Source organism: Parambassis ranga, chromosome 14 (genome assembly GCF_900634625.1).
Source record: "Parambassis ranga chromosome 14, fParRan2.1, whole genome shotgun sequence".
In the NCBI taxonomy this organism is placed as follows: Eukaryota; Metazoa; Chordata; class Actinopteri; family Ambassidae; genus Parambassis; species Parambassis ranga.
Genome location: NC_041034.1, coordinates 15,535,530 through 15,549,222, shown reverse-complemented (window position 1 = coordinate 15,549,222; position 13,693 = coordinate 15,535,530). Strand labels below are relative to the sequence as shown.

General features: G+C 42.1%; 1 protein-coding gene across 2 annotated transcripts; it reads right to left on the bottom strand.

The window, feature by feature from the left end:
- Positions 1-4,852: 4,852 nt before the first annotated feature.
- adssl (adenylosuccinate synthase, like) lies at positions 4,853-12,293 on the bottom strand. Of its 2 annotated transcripts, XM_028422231.1 has the most exons (14): positions 11,982-12,293; positions 11,359-11,461; positions 10,815-10,883; positions 10,675-10,725; positions 10,531-10,597; positions 10,306-10,413; positions 9,587-9,668; positions 9,176-9,302; positions 8,936-9,090; positions 8,331-8,455; positions 8,137-8,234; positions 5,737-5,886; positions 5,535-5,636; positions 4,853-5,322 (listed from the first exon to the last, which is right to left on the bottom strand). In XM_028422231.1, the coding sequence occupies exons 1-13, from the start codon at positions 12,213-12,215 to the stop codon at positions 5,584-5,586; spliced, it is 1,422 nt and encodes a 473-aa protein (XP_028278032.1). In that variant the 5' UTR covers positions 12,216-12,293; the 3' UTR covers positions 4,853-5,322; positions 5,535-5,583. The 2 variants fall into 2 exon arrangements, with proteins under 2 accessions (XP_028278032.1, XP_028278031.1); XM_028422230.1 differs by having other exon boundaries at positions 4,853-5,636; positions 11,982-12,292.
- Between the last annotated feature and the right edge of the window lie 1,400 nt (positions 12,294-13,693).

The following is a 13,693-nucleotide window of genomic DNA, read 5'->3' as shown; positions in this document are numbered from 1 at the left end:
TGGATCCGTAACCCACTGGGAGTCCGTCCCCCTCACACTCTGAAGGAGGGGACACTAAGACCACATGCAGAGTCACAATCCATCCACAAAGACTGAAATGACTGACACATGCAGAGACCAACTTACATGATCTCTGCCTTGACAAAGACACATTTAGTTTGGATCAATGGATGATAAAAATCTGATCCCAATGATGCCTCTTCGTTGTTTATCAGTCATTATCAACTCAAACTAAGAAGGCCCTCTCAAGTCTAGTTGAAACTGGAGCCTGCATGCATTGATGCACCTTTACCTTGTTAAATCAATGAAGCTGAGAAAGAAATAGACATGTCAGATGCTCCATTTGTTCCGGAAATGTGAAAATGATTCAAGTGGGAGAGGACTTTAGGATTCCTACTGTACTGTGAGCCAGAAAAAAACAACAACCTTCTTTTAAAGTTCAGCAACTACAGCTCTTTAGTCAGCAGAGCTGCTGGTCTTGATCCAAAATTAGAGCAATAAACTGTCACACAGGGACAGCAAATTATACACATGCAGTCCAAACACTTTTACAGTTGTTGGAAATATACAAAGGGATTGTCCACCTACTGAAGCAGACACACTGCATGCAAAAAAAAAATCACTTTTAATACCTGTTTCCTGGAGCCATGTGTTAACTATGAAATGTTATTCTGAATACATTCAGCACAGTACTACAGCAAATACACAGCAATCAATGTGGACACCAAAGCCACATGCTAATATGCAGCTTATCTGTAAGACAGACTCATTATGCACCAATTGACCGAAGGAATATGCCTTGCATTAAGTGCTGCAGCAGCAGAAACACATCCATCCATTGTGATCCCATTTTATTAGCACTTAGAGTCCCTCCGGGTCTATACGATTCATCGTACTGACTAAACACGCCAGACAGTCCAGTCCATGTCTGCTTACCTCAAAAAGAAGGATCATAAGAGTCCAGAGCATCAACGGCCTCATGCAGAGTGTTTCAGGAGCACATGCAGGGAGACTGTGTGAGAGTGTGTGTGAGCAGGGAGGCCAGTGCTGAGCACACAAGAGAGGAGAAGATACTCAATCAAACTGACTTTATATAGAGAGAGTGAATTACCAAGAGAGAGAGAGAGAGAGAGAGAGAGAGCAGACGAGGGTGGAGCTGTGGAAGTTTGTTTTCATGCAGCAGGTAGGGATTTCAGATGGACACACTCAACTCTGTGTAACACTCACATCTGTGTTTTCTCCTGTCCAAAGAACAGCTGTAGTGTCCCTTGTCATATTATCGCAATCAATTTTTATAGATATGTACTGAGGTGTGATTGGTTCTGCGCTGCAGATGCTGCAGAGGGAAGCAAGCTCAGCCACCCTTCACCCAGCCCTCAATATGCCATCTTACTCAAGCAGCAACTACTGCTACTACTGTGTGTGTGTGTGTGTGTGTGTGTTTACAGAGATAAGGTTTCCAGGATAGATCCAGGAGACTGAAGTGATCCCTCACACATTACAAGGAATAGACATTACTGGCTTTAGTCTTATGTAACCTGATGGTTAAAGTACCTTATGATTATACAATAAAAATAAAAATGTTGAATTACTGAACTGCATTTGTCCTCCTACAACATTGAGGCAATAAATACTACCAATCAAAAGTTTGGACATAGCTGCTCACTCAGGTGCTTTTACGCATAAATGGTATAAATGAAAATAATACATATAAAATTGTGTAGTGAAGAGCCTTGCCTTGATGACACATAGCTTAAGTGGTCACCAGGAACAGTCTGACAACGTGCACCTTGATTGTCACAACTTTACAGATGGTTGTAATCAAATGCAAAACATTTTCAGAATACTCTCATCTAGTGCTGTAGGCTAAATGCTAACGGTCCTTTAAAACAAAACAAAAACATGTAATTCACTAATATGTGGACACTCATATGCATCATACTCAGGTTCCAGGTCCAGGTGGCAGTGATGTGGATCTAACAGCAAGCTTTTTACAGATCCATCAGAAACATCTGCATTGTTCAGACTGTAGCTACAGAGACAAAAACAAAAAGTAATCAGATTACTGCATCACTGGCTCTGTTCTCTAGCAGTGTTAGTGACACCTGGCTCAAGCTGGTAAATACCCAGCATGCTTTAGTGTTGTTCAGTCAAGGTTGACCATCACATTCTGCCGATCTAATTTAGTCGTGCAGAAAAGAAAAAAAATGGTTGTAAAAATACTTAAAGATTCAGGGGTTGTCTTGTTGCTTGGGCATATTGTATGAACAGGGATCTTTCCTTTTATACACATGATATTTTTAGACTATATCTATATTTTATAGTGACCTTGTACTGGTACTCCCAACTCCCTTTCCAAGTTCCTCTTTAAATAATGACTGGGATCATCCCTCTCAGTCTGATGTATTACCCTGGCACACGTTGTCATTTTCAGTCTTTAAGCTGTGCTGGTCGTCTGCTGAGCTGCCTGCCAGCCGCAGCAGCCAGTAACTGAACAGACCACAGGGAGATAACAGTGCACACCGATTTGTGCCAGCATGGGCAGCTGAGGTCCAAGCTAGCGAAGATAAATCAGAGAAGGTGGTGTGAACGAGTTCAGTGCTGGTTAGTGGGAGGGACTGTGATAATGACCTGGGCTCTTTTATTTATTTTGTTTTTATTACCACAGTATAAGATAAATGTAGTTGGGGGACATCATGTGTCTGTTGGTAGCTGGCAGGTTGAGCCCCAGCAGGAACCAACAGAAAAAAATAAGCAAATTTGTGCTATAGTCGGGCCTCTGTGTGCAGACAGTGTGTTAGCAGCAGAATGGGAGCAGCAGCCTTCTAGGTGGATGTTGTTTATTTGCAGTGTGATCTCACTGAATGAGGCTGTGGCCTGTCTGGCTGTCTGTGTTACCACTGACCAATGAGACCACACCGACCACACCTACTGATGTAAAGTACAGAGATCTGACTGGCAGGACAGAAGTAAGGTCTCTTTAGGTGGCTCCATCATGAAATCCAAATGTACGAAATATACGTTTCTCTCCGGGGTGTTTCTGTCGGGGTTTGTTGTACAATTATACAACATACTGTATAATTAAAATGCACCAAATCCAGCCATAGAAGTATGCATAAATTGAATGGATTATCAAAATATACTGATTCTATGAGATTGATGAGTTTTCTTCAGTGAAATTGACATATTTTCATATCATGTAACAAACAGCCAATATACGCAGGTATGAACTTACTCAGAGAAAATACTTGAAAACATTATCTATGTACCAAAGAATACGCTGACAAAGGAATTATGTCATCATAGCCAGATCTCAGACAGCTACACCACAGTCAGATGTATGAGCTGAGCCCCATCTTTTCCTGCAAATACCTTGTACTCCGTCTGTACTTGCTGAACAGCAGAATTTGATTTATTTTATGCACTCTCCAAATAAACTGTTAAATACATTTAGCTCCTTCAATTCAATCTGTGTGAGAGCTGCTGTCTCTCCGTTCTCAGCAAAAAACTGAACACAGTCCAACTGCAGTGAAACAGGTGTCTTAGTACTCTGGCCGACTGCATAAATCATGACACTGTGCAGTAAAAGGGACTCTTGCAGTATTAGGGAGAAATAAGAGAAAGAAAGCGTGACAACCCAAGAGGTCATCTTGTAACAAACATTGATTAAATAAAACCTCTACATGATTGTTGTAGTCATTCATGCAAAGAAATTGCAAATGTGCGACCACTTACTTCTTGCTGATCACTGATTACAATCCCCAGTGTCCTTTTAATTATAGTAATAAGAAGAAAAATGAATTCAATCCGTCTAGTAGACAAGAAGATGCTAGACAAGTGCTAGAAGATCTAATAATAAACAAACGTTTGTGAATCAACAATGGAACGAGATGCTCAAATTGATTGAACTGATGATGACTGTACTCACAATTGAAAGTAAAGGAAGGTGGTAGTAAATAAAAAAAGTGGGAGGGAGAGAGAAACGTGAGGAGGAGCTATTATGAGCACTTTATTTTCAATTAAGCCTTCTTGTATGGGCTTTCTAGTGTAAGCTCACTTTATGCCATTTTTGATGATGCAGGGACTTGGTGGACTGGAAATTGACTGGTTAGCAAACGTCTGCAACTTTGGCCATTTAAGGGAAGATGCACTTTAAATGTGCAGCAAGAAAATAAAGATCAGAGACATTTTTTTTTAATTGAGAAGACAAAAATAAAGTCTTTGATATCAAAATGGTGGTTATGGTTTTTACCTTTTTTTTAATCTTAATCTTGCTGTAGCTGCGATAAGTCTTTTTAGCAACAAGGTGTTTTGAGCCATGTGATTCACTTAGACGGCGTGATCTTAAGACTATTAAAGGTTAACGACAGTTTGCTAACATTTGTCGTTTACTCATGGCTGCATGCTAATGTGCTAGCATAGTAGGTATGATTACCATGTTCACCAATTTCAACCGACATCCTGTTGGGCTGTTTATACTACAGTTGATCATTTTTCTGTATTCAAAAGAAATAATGTGCATCGGCATATATCCATCATCGACCTTAGAGGTGACAGGAGCCAGACTAGCTGAAAACACCTGTGTTGGCTGTTAAGGGCCTTTAACACATTAGAAAGACACTGAATATCTGGGAAGACATAGTAGACCGTTACACCTCAGATCGATTGGTCAAGAAATCCACTTTACACTTTAATCTAATGCTGAAAAGCTTTTAAACTGTGAGAGGAAGTCGACATAACTAAGGAGAATGTAAAGTAAGAAGGATTGAGAGAAAACCATTACAGTGAGGTGTGTAGATTTTTACACTGGTGAGTCCTTCAGTGTGAAAGAGAGAACACCTCTCAGGCAAAATCAAACATTAAAGGTTTCTTTTATTGATAATAGCAAGCTGAGTAAGAGTCCTTTACATTATTGGCAAGATGAGGATCTTTCTGTACATTACTGTCCACCCTTTTCTTTACATTGACACATTTTTTTTTCTAATAACTTTTGTCTGTGTGCATGTGAAAACTGTATCTACGCATGGTGCTTAGTGTTGACGACTCCTTCTTAAGGATTCTTTTTAACACACTATGTTCATTACAACAATCGTCATAAATGTTACAAACAGCAAGATTTTTTTGTGGTTAAAATGATTCAGTCTAGAAAAGCTCACATCACATTATGGCTTTTATCTCATTACAAAGCTTGAAGCCGTCAAATTGTGACCTATTATTTAATCTGAAGCCTTCTACATCTGTTCATCAGTGACTCTTCAAGTACATGTAAAAAATAACTGCAAAGTGAACAGATGTCAATTCAGGTCCTTTTAGTTCCAGGTGCTAAAAAAATAAACAGTAGAATGAAATTAGGAATCATTGACCAATTTGCAGCAGGTTTTAAAATTATTTCCCTAATAAATATACAAAAGATGTGGAATGCTTAAATTAGAGGAATTGCTGTAAATGTGATGCACAAGCAGCAACTAAAGGTTTCACAAGCAGCCTTGCTGGTGACGTTTCTTCCTTTAGAGTCCTGCTAACCCTTTAATAACCTGATTCTGAGTGGCTGAGAGGACTGCAGATGTGGAGGTGGCAGCCTTATCAAAACAGTCTGACCATGCTCTCTCTGGACTTGCCGACTCCCACCCACTTCACTGCAATGAGAAGACACAAAAAGTGACTGGCAGGTTTGGCAAAGCCGGCAGCGGTTTGGCTCTGGTTTCTCCATTAATGTAAAAGTATCTCTTTACAAACCTGGCACTTGCAGGAAGTCCTCAATGAACCGAATGTAATTCTGTGCCTGTGGAGGCAGCTCCTCAAAGCTCCGAGCTGCCTCAGTGCTGCAGCACCAGCCGGGCAAGGTCTCATACTCCACGGACACTTGTGTCAACACGTCCATGTTTGCTGCAAAAGAAGCGATCGATCAGACTAAGAGAAAGACTCAGAGTTTTTGTTATCATTTGCAATCAGTAGCAGTTTTATTGCTGAATTGTTGCTGTAAGACTGTAGCACATGCTTAATGCACTCAGAGAAAAGAGCTGTGTCAGAAAAAAACCCAGCACACTGAAGAGAATCAGAGAAAACATGCAGTTTGCTGCAGTGTCATATTAGGCTGAGACGTGAATCAAACTGTTTTATCCCCAACTGGTGCATTAGCCTAACAATTCAATTTGCTTCATTTGGCACTGTAAACAGAGATAAAGGAGATAAGTGTGCCTTCAAATCTGCTGTTCAAAATAAAGCCAAGATGTTGCACTTCCTGCTCAGAAAGACAAGCTGACACATGTAAAATAATGACTGACATGAAATGCTCTTGTATATAGCACCTTTATCTTAAAACACATGTATGTACATTTACCTACTAATGTGGATAAATACACCATCTTAACATACACTAGGTAATGACTTTTCATAGTGTAAAACATAATTTCAATAACCTATTTGCAATATAACCGTCAACTACACTGCTAAAAAAAATAGATAAAATAGAGGGAACACTTAAAGAACACAATGTAACTCCAAGTCAGTCACTCTTCTGTGAAATCAGCCTGTCCAGTTAGGATCAACACTGATTGTGAATCAGTTCCAGCTGCTCTTGTGCAAATGGGACTGACAACAGGTGGAAATGAGAGGCAGTGATCAAGACAAGCCCTATAAAGGAGAGGTTCTGCAGGTGCTCACCACAGACCATTTTTTTCTGCTCTCATCCTTTCTGCCTGATGTTTGATCACTTTTGCATTTTGTCAGTGCTCTCAGCCCTAGAGGTAGCATGAGGCGGTGCCTACAACCCACACAAGTGGCTCAGGTAGTGCAGCTCATCCAGGATGGCACATCAATGAGAGCTGTGGCAAGAAGGTTTGCTGTGTCTGTCAGCACAGTGTCCAGAGCATGGAGGAGATACCAGGAGACAGGCCAGTACACCAGGAGATGTGGAGGAGGGTGTAGGGGGGCAACAACCCAGCAGCAGGACCGCTACCACCTCCTTTGTGCAAGGAGGAGCAGGAGGAGCACTGACAGAGCCCTGCAACATGACCTGCAGCAGGCCACTAATATGCATGTTTCTGCTCAAACTGTCAGAAACAGACTCCATGAGGGTGGTATGAGGGCCTGACATCCACAAGTGGGGCTTCTGCTTACAGTCCAACACCGTGCAGGGCGATTGGCATTTGACAAAAAACACCAAGATTGGCAGATTCACCATTGGCACCCTGTGCTCTTTACTGATGAGAGCAGGTTCACACTGAGCACATGTGACAGACATGACAAAGTCTGGAGACGCCATGGAGAACGTTCTGCTGCCTGCAACATCCTCCAGCATGACCGGTGGTGAGTCAGTAATGGTGTGGGGAGGCATTTTCTTTGCTAGCTTATGTGCTATCCAGAGGTACCAGGATGAGATCCTTTGACCCATTGTGAGACCATATGCTGGTGCAGTGGGCCCTGGGTTCCTTCTGATCCATGACAATGCTAGGCATCATGTGGCTGAAGCGTGTCAGCAGTTCTGCATGATGAAGGCATTGATGCTATGGACTGGCCTGCCCGTTCCCCAGACCTGAATCCAATCGGGCACCTCTGGGACATCATGTCTCGTTCCATCCACCAACACCATGCTGCACCACAGACTGTCCAGGGGTTTACTGATGCTTTAATCCAGGTCTGGGAGGAGATCCCTCAGGACAACATCCACCGCCTCATCAGGAACATGCCCAGGCGTTGTAGGGAGGTCATACAGGCACGTGGAGGCCACACACAATACTGAGCCTCATACTGACTTGTCTTGAGGAATTTCCACTCAAGTTGGATCAGCCTGTAATGTGATTTTCCACTTTTATTTTGAGTATGCTTCCAAATCCAGACCTCCATGGGTTAATAATTTTGATTAATATTAATCATTTTTATGTTAGATTTTCAACTGGAATATTTCATTCATTGAGATCTATTAGGTGTTTTTTGAGCAGTGTACTTATCTAACCAGATGTTCATACACATTTGTTCCAGCATTTCAAATGTGTATTTTATCCATTTATGGTCGACTACAGTTTACCATTTTCAGCCTTCATAATCAACAACTGGTCTTATTTCAGACCAGTGTCTCCTTTGATTTAACACTTGTTTTTTTCCCTGCAGATATAGAAAACAGTAGAGAAGCCCTACCTGGGAAACTTGGTAGCAGTTTGTCCTCACACTTATAGGCCACACCCACTTTGATCTCAGACAGCGTGTCCAAAATATCCAGTTTTGTCAGAGCAATTCTGCAAAAGAATTTTGTTACTCAGGTTGGATGATAATACAAAAAAGTGTGATGAATCTTTCTTCTATGTGTTACGTTGGTTAGTGAAGTGTCTTACGCAGAGAAGCCGTTGACCATGTGGGCATATCTGACTAAAATCAGGTCCAACCAGCCACAGCGCCTCCTCCTGCCTGTCGTCACACCAAACTCTCTCCCTCTGGATTGTAACAGATCGCCGATCTCCTGCACGACAAAGAATGCACTGTTTTATATGTATGTATTTATACAGTACACTTGTCCAGTAATACACTGCTTTACTTTCACACTACATGTAGGAGCGGTCCAGTGCACACTCCTGCTGTCAATCTGCTCTGTATTTTATTGTGTACATCAGTTGCATTCCCACAAAGGTTTTTCCCAGCAATGCTAGAGATCTGAACTGACCCAGGTCTCACCACAAGTCTGCCTCTTTAACCTCAAGACTGCATCAGACCACAGGACCTGAATAACCGATTATGTCACTGCAGCCACAGGAGTTACAGTGAGAAGGTTTAGTGGTAGCTGAGTGTGTGTTCCATTACACTGACATCAACATGGGACGTTACTGAAAATACTTTTAATTATATCATCAATGAAACATGTTTTTGTGGATCATTAAGATAAATCTGATAAGGACACAACATGTATCTTTAATTGGCACCATGTCTGTCACTCTGTACTCACATTATCCTGCTCTGTTGGGAAGGCACCAACGCCCACCCGGGTGGTGTATGCTTTGACAACGCCATAAACTCTGCCGACGTAAGATGGAGGGACACCAAGCCCGGTGCACACCCCTCCCACGGTGCAGTTGGAAGACGTCACGAAAGGATAGGTCCCTAAACAGAAAGTCATCCGTTATCCTGGAGAAGTAAAAGCACCCATCACCTTCTTAATCAATCTCATTGTGCCCTCGTTCCTCACCAAAGTCAATATCCAGGAGAGCAGCGTTGGCTCCCTCCACCAGGATTTTCTTACTTGGTCCAGTGAGAGCTTTGTGCATAAAGTACACCCCGTCAGTCACAAGAGGGCGCAGTCTCTCAGCATATCCCTAAAAAACAGACAAATTCAGTGGATGAAATTTACAAGTAATAATAGGTGTACATTGATGCATTTAAAACTAAGAGCAGAAACACACGCTCTACTTCCTGAGTTACATCCACACGTAAACAGGACATAGGAATCTTTATAGCAGCTGTAAAGCCACCTTATAGAATCAATGAGTGTGTGCTGTGAAACACACCCAAATCTGAAACAACTGAATAAATGTATATATGCTTAACTGCGAGTCAACCAAGTCCAAGCCCTCAGTGAAACTGCTCACAGTCCCCTCACCTTCAGCTGCTCCAGCTCACTGTCGATGTCAACGTTAAGGTTTGGGTACATAGTCAGGAAATGTTCCGCCAGCATGCGAAATCTGCCAAAAAACCAGTGAGACAAAGTTTAAGGGTTTGTTTACATGCGTTTTTATTTTGCATCCCATCTGTATATAATAATCCGCTTTAACTTCACAATATGATGCACGGGGCAGACAGACTTAAGCTGGATCCATACTCCACAAGAACAAAGAACTTTCTTCTCACTCCCCGGGGTGCAAGAACAGGAAAAATGTCAGTTTCGGCACGGAGTAATCACACTCCCCGAGAAGCGTGTGTGCAGAACCCCTAATACGACCCTCCCACTGCAGCGCACGTCACACACAAAAGGTTGACAATACAATTGTATTGCAAATTGTGTGCACAGTCGAGGTTAATAGATAAAAGGTTAGTATAGCTGATTGTATAGCAGTGGTCTGTGCGAATTTAATTCTGTGAACGTGTGGATGACTGTCTGCAATAATACATCCCGTCTCCCGGTGTTTAATGTGCGCATTAAGCCGCTGTAACGCCGTGATCAATGCTGGGATTAATTTCTCCAGCTTTAAAACTGTAATACAGCACTTCTAGTCTTCAGTTTGAAGTGGAATAACACAGCCACCTGCTGGTAGGAGAAGTGGTGGTGACTGAAGCAAATGGTCAAAGATCCTGAGCATTAAAAATACTAATCATGCTTACTTGTCCTCAAAAACTTTAAAGTCTGAGACCAGGTCACAGACTCGAAGTCCATTCCGGGCAGCTTTGGAGGAGTAGGCAGGGCCGATCCCTTTCTTTGTTGTTCCCAAACTGGAGCAAAAACAAAAACACAACAATAAAAAAAACAGAATTAATAAACAAATCTTAAACACTGCCTTATTACACATAAGAGTTCACAGTTCTAGTATTATATTAGAGCTGATTTACTTTTTCCCTTCTTGCTGCTGCCGCTGCTGCTCCTGGATTCCATCCACAGCTTGATGGAAGTTGAACACTAGAGATGGAAATAGGGGGCAGTCAATAACAGGATCGTTTGATGTCAAAAACCTCAGTGAGGAAATGCCAACTCACCAATGTGGGCACGGTCAGAAATCTTTAATCTCTCCTCCCATCCCTGTAACCCTGCATGAAAAACAACAAACATTCTTAACTTGTGTTAAGAAGTTTTCCCGTTATATAACAACGTGATATAATGTAAAGTGACACTTCACCTTTGCCTTTACGCAGGTTCTTTTCAGCCTCTTCAAACAAACCCGGCAGATGTATTACCACTCCGTTTCCTAATAATAACGTAAGATGAATCATATAAGAAGCCACTTCTGCATTAATAAAAAAACAAGCTCAACGTGTGTGACAAAATCACGTTTCCCCCTTTTTGAGATAACACTTTTGAATTTCCTCTTTCCCCCCTCATTTCCTGTTTTTACAGAGCTGGTAAATATAGCTACACAAGTAGGACATGGAAAATAAACAAGAGTTAGATGTGAAACACAGTATCAGGGGAATATTATAACAGTGGGATATGTGGACAATATAGTTTTTGTTGCACAGTTAGGAACACGTCACTATAACTATGTTTGTGGTGCTGTTGAACTGTATTGACTCCACTGTTGAGTTTAACCTAAATACTAGACAACAGGGTCACTCCTTCAACATGGCACACAAGATAAGGCTCTCTGCGGTATGATTATGGCCATACACATAGAGTTTCTTACCGCCACCATCAGGTTTTTGACAATAAAGTTTGAGTCATACCAATGAAGGAGACAGCCTTCTTATTGAGGACCCCACTGGGCAGTAAATGGAAGTCGTACTCCACTGAGTCCACAACCACCGTGTGACCTGCATTGTTGCCTCCCTGCAAAAACAACACCACAGTCAACCGGCTGTAGGACACTGTCCACACCTGTAAAACACCGCAGAGTCCATCCAGGGCTGATCTGAGCTCCTGCATGAACAGTGTTTACAGCTGGCGACCACATCAAACAAGCCATTTTTAGCTAACTCTCAAAGCAAAGAGGAACAGCTGGGTGTCGGCGGCGGGATAGCGCCTTATATAACACTAGCCGAACACCCTTATCAGTATGTGGAGGTCATTCGATCAATTCTGCACACACGCACTCACACTGCTACAAAGACAAAAGTCAAACAAACGAGGGAAACAAGTTAGCAGCGGCTGCTAGCATCAGTTTAGCACTTCTACATCCGGGAGGTCAGACAAGGTTGTTGACGTCGTAACCAGGTCATGAATATTTAACGGAACTCAAACGTTACCCAGTCCTAATAAACTACACATTTACTGTTGTAATAAACAATGACGCAGTGAGAACAGAGCCATTTAAAACGTACAACGTCAAGTGGACCGTGTATTTAAGTACCTGGCACCTGCATACAATATCCGCATCCATTGCCAGCAAGTCCACAACTTTCCCCTTGCCCTCGTCGCCCCACTGCGCTCCGAGCACAACGGTCACTTTGTTCTGGGGCTCCTTCGGGATGCGGAGCGAAGAGTCCTGTGAAACGCTCTCTCTGGGTCGCTTCACGACCGGCTCCCCGTTCAGGGACGCGGTCCCCCCTCCGTTAACGTTAGCCATGCTGCTGTCGGATGCCATGCTGCTGCCTTCCTACTGCAAACCGGAAAAACGTTTTACCGCCTTCTGTCCTCCACGGGAAGTGCTGGGCTTTACATACAGTGTGCTGCTGCAACATGTCAATAAAGACATGTACAAAAAAAAGAAAAAGCAGGACTAGTCGTCAGCTCGTCCACTACAAGGCAGTGTTTGTACATTCTGAGGTATATCGATGTCTGTAAATAACATTTTATATAAATGGATGTGTGACACGTAGTGGCAGGAAGAGTGAAGGAAACATGAGAATCAATGAAAGTGATGGTGAGCAGGCCAGTGATCCCACATTAGATCTCATGGAAATATCCCATGGTAGTCTAATAGGAAGAAAATAAGAAGAAGAATTCATCTTTTTAGATCAGAAAAAAGTCAGGAGTGCTGTAGGTTTTTAAGGTGGAAGTAGATTAGAGGATGAGTCAGGAACTGGAAAGGCCAAAGGTGTGGACATGCAGTTTGTAAGGGTAAGAGGGTCAGGTCAGTGAACATAGTAACAGTGTGCACTAAGTTTAAAAAGGCCTGAATGTTACGACACGCCTGACTGGATGTGATCAGGGAGCTAGTATATGTGTTTACTATGAAAGGTGTATATTGCACTGATGTGGTCTGTGATAGATACATACACATAGGTCTGGTTTGTGTGAGAATTGCCATGAAGAGAAGTCTGTCCATCATGTATTCTGTTAATATCAATGTATGCAGCAGAAAGGAGAAAGTGTCACAAGGATCTCAGGAAAACTGGTAAACCCTGGAAATATCTGATGGTATATCTAACAAAAACAGGTCTAATAAAAAAAATGAAGGTGTGTTTTTTTCTGTCAAGTCCACACTCCAGCACAGTAGGTGGCAGTAATGCACCTTAACGTCGGTTGCCACCCACCATTATACTGAAGGGGAAGGCCTCTTTTTCTTTGTATTTTTTATACTGTTTGCACCTCATCCAGTCAAGTGAACCATAAGAAGCTTACAATATTTTAAAACTGCATTCATCTTATTAACCGCTAGGTGGCGCTTTCCTGGTTTGAATTGAAGCAGCATGTTGATGGCAGCCAATGTCTTGCTTAGAATTAATAACATGTTGTTTATTAATCCCCAATAACAGGCCAATGTAACATTTTTTAATGGTCAATGATTAATGGAAGACAGTCAGTGGTGATTAATGATATTGTAAATATTACACTTGTTTGTGTAAGGATGGATTTTAATAGAGAGCACAGCACATAACACATGTAACTATTTAATGTATACAGGGCAGAATACACGGACCGCCTCTGACCCCCGCAGACCTCTTAGGTCAGGGATGCTTGCTTTGCATGACAGGAAATAACCAGAGGGCGTCTAAGTAAATGCTATGAATAAAAACATTCCCATTAACTCTTTAAATCCGTTACCTTGGCATAAATAAAGATGTGAACTGCTGCATATAGACGTGTAAGTGTTACTGTTTTTGTAGTTATTGCTAATCT

Coding starts and splice junctions, on each gene's coding strand:
- adssl (XM_028422231.1), bottom strand. CDS start 12,215: ATGGCATCCGACAGCAGCATGGCTAACGTTAACGGAGGGGGGACCGCG. Junction 10,884..11,358: donor GAAGGCTGTCTCCTTCATTG/GTATGACTCAAA, acceptor CGTTATTATTAG/GAAACGGAGTGGTAATACAT. Junction 9,669..10,305: donor TTTAAAGTTTTTGAGGACAA/GTAAGCATGATT, acceptor GTTTTTTGGCAG/ATTTCGCATGCTGGCGGAAC.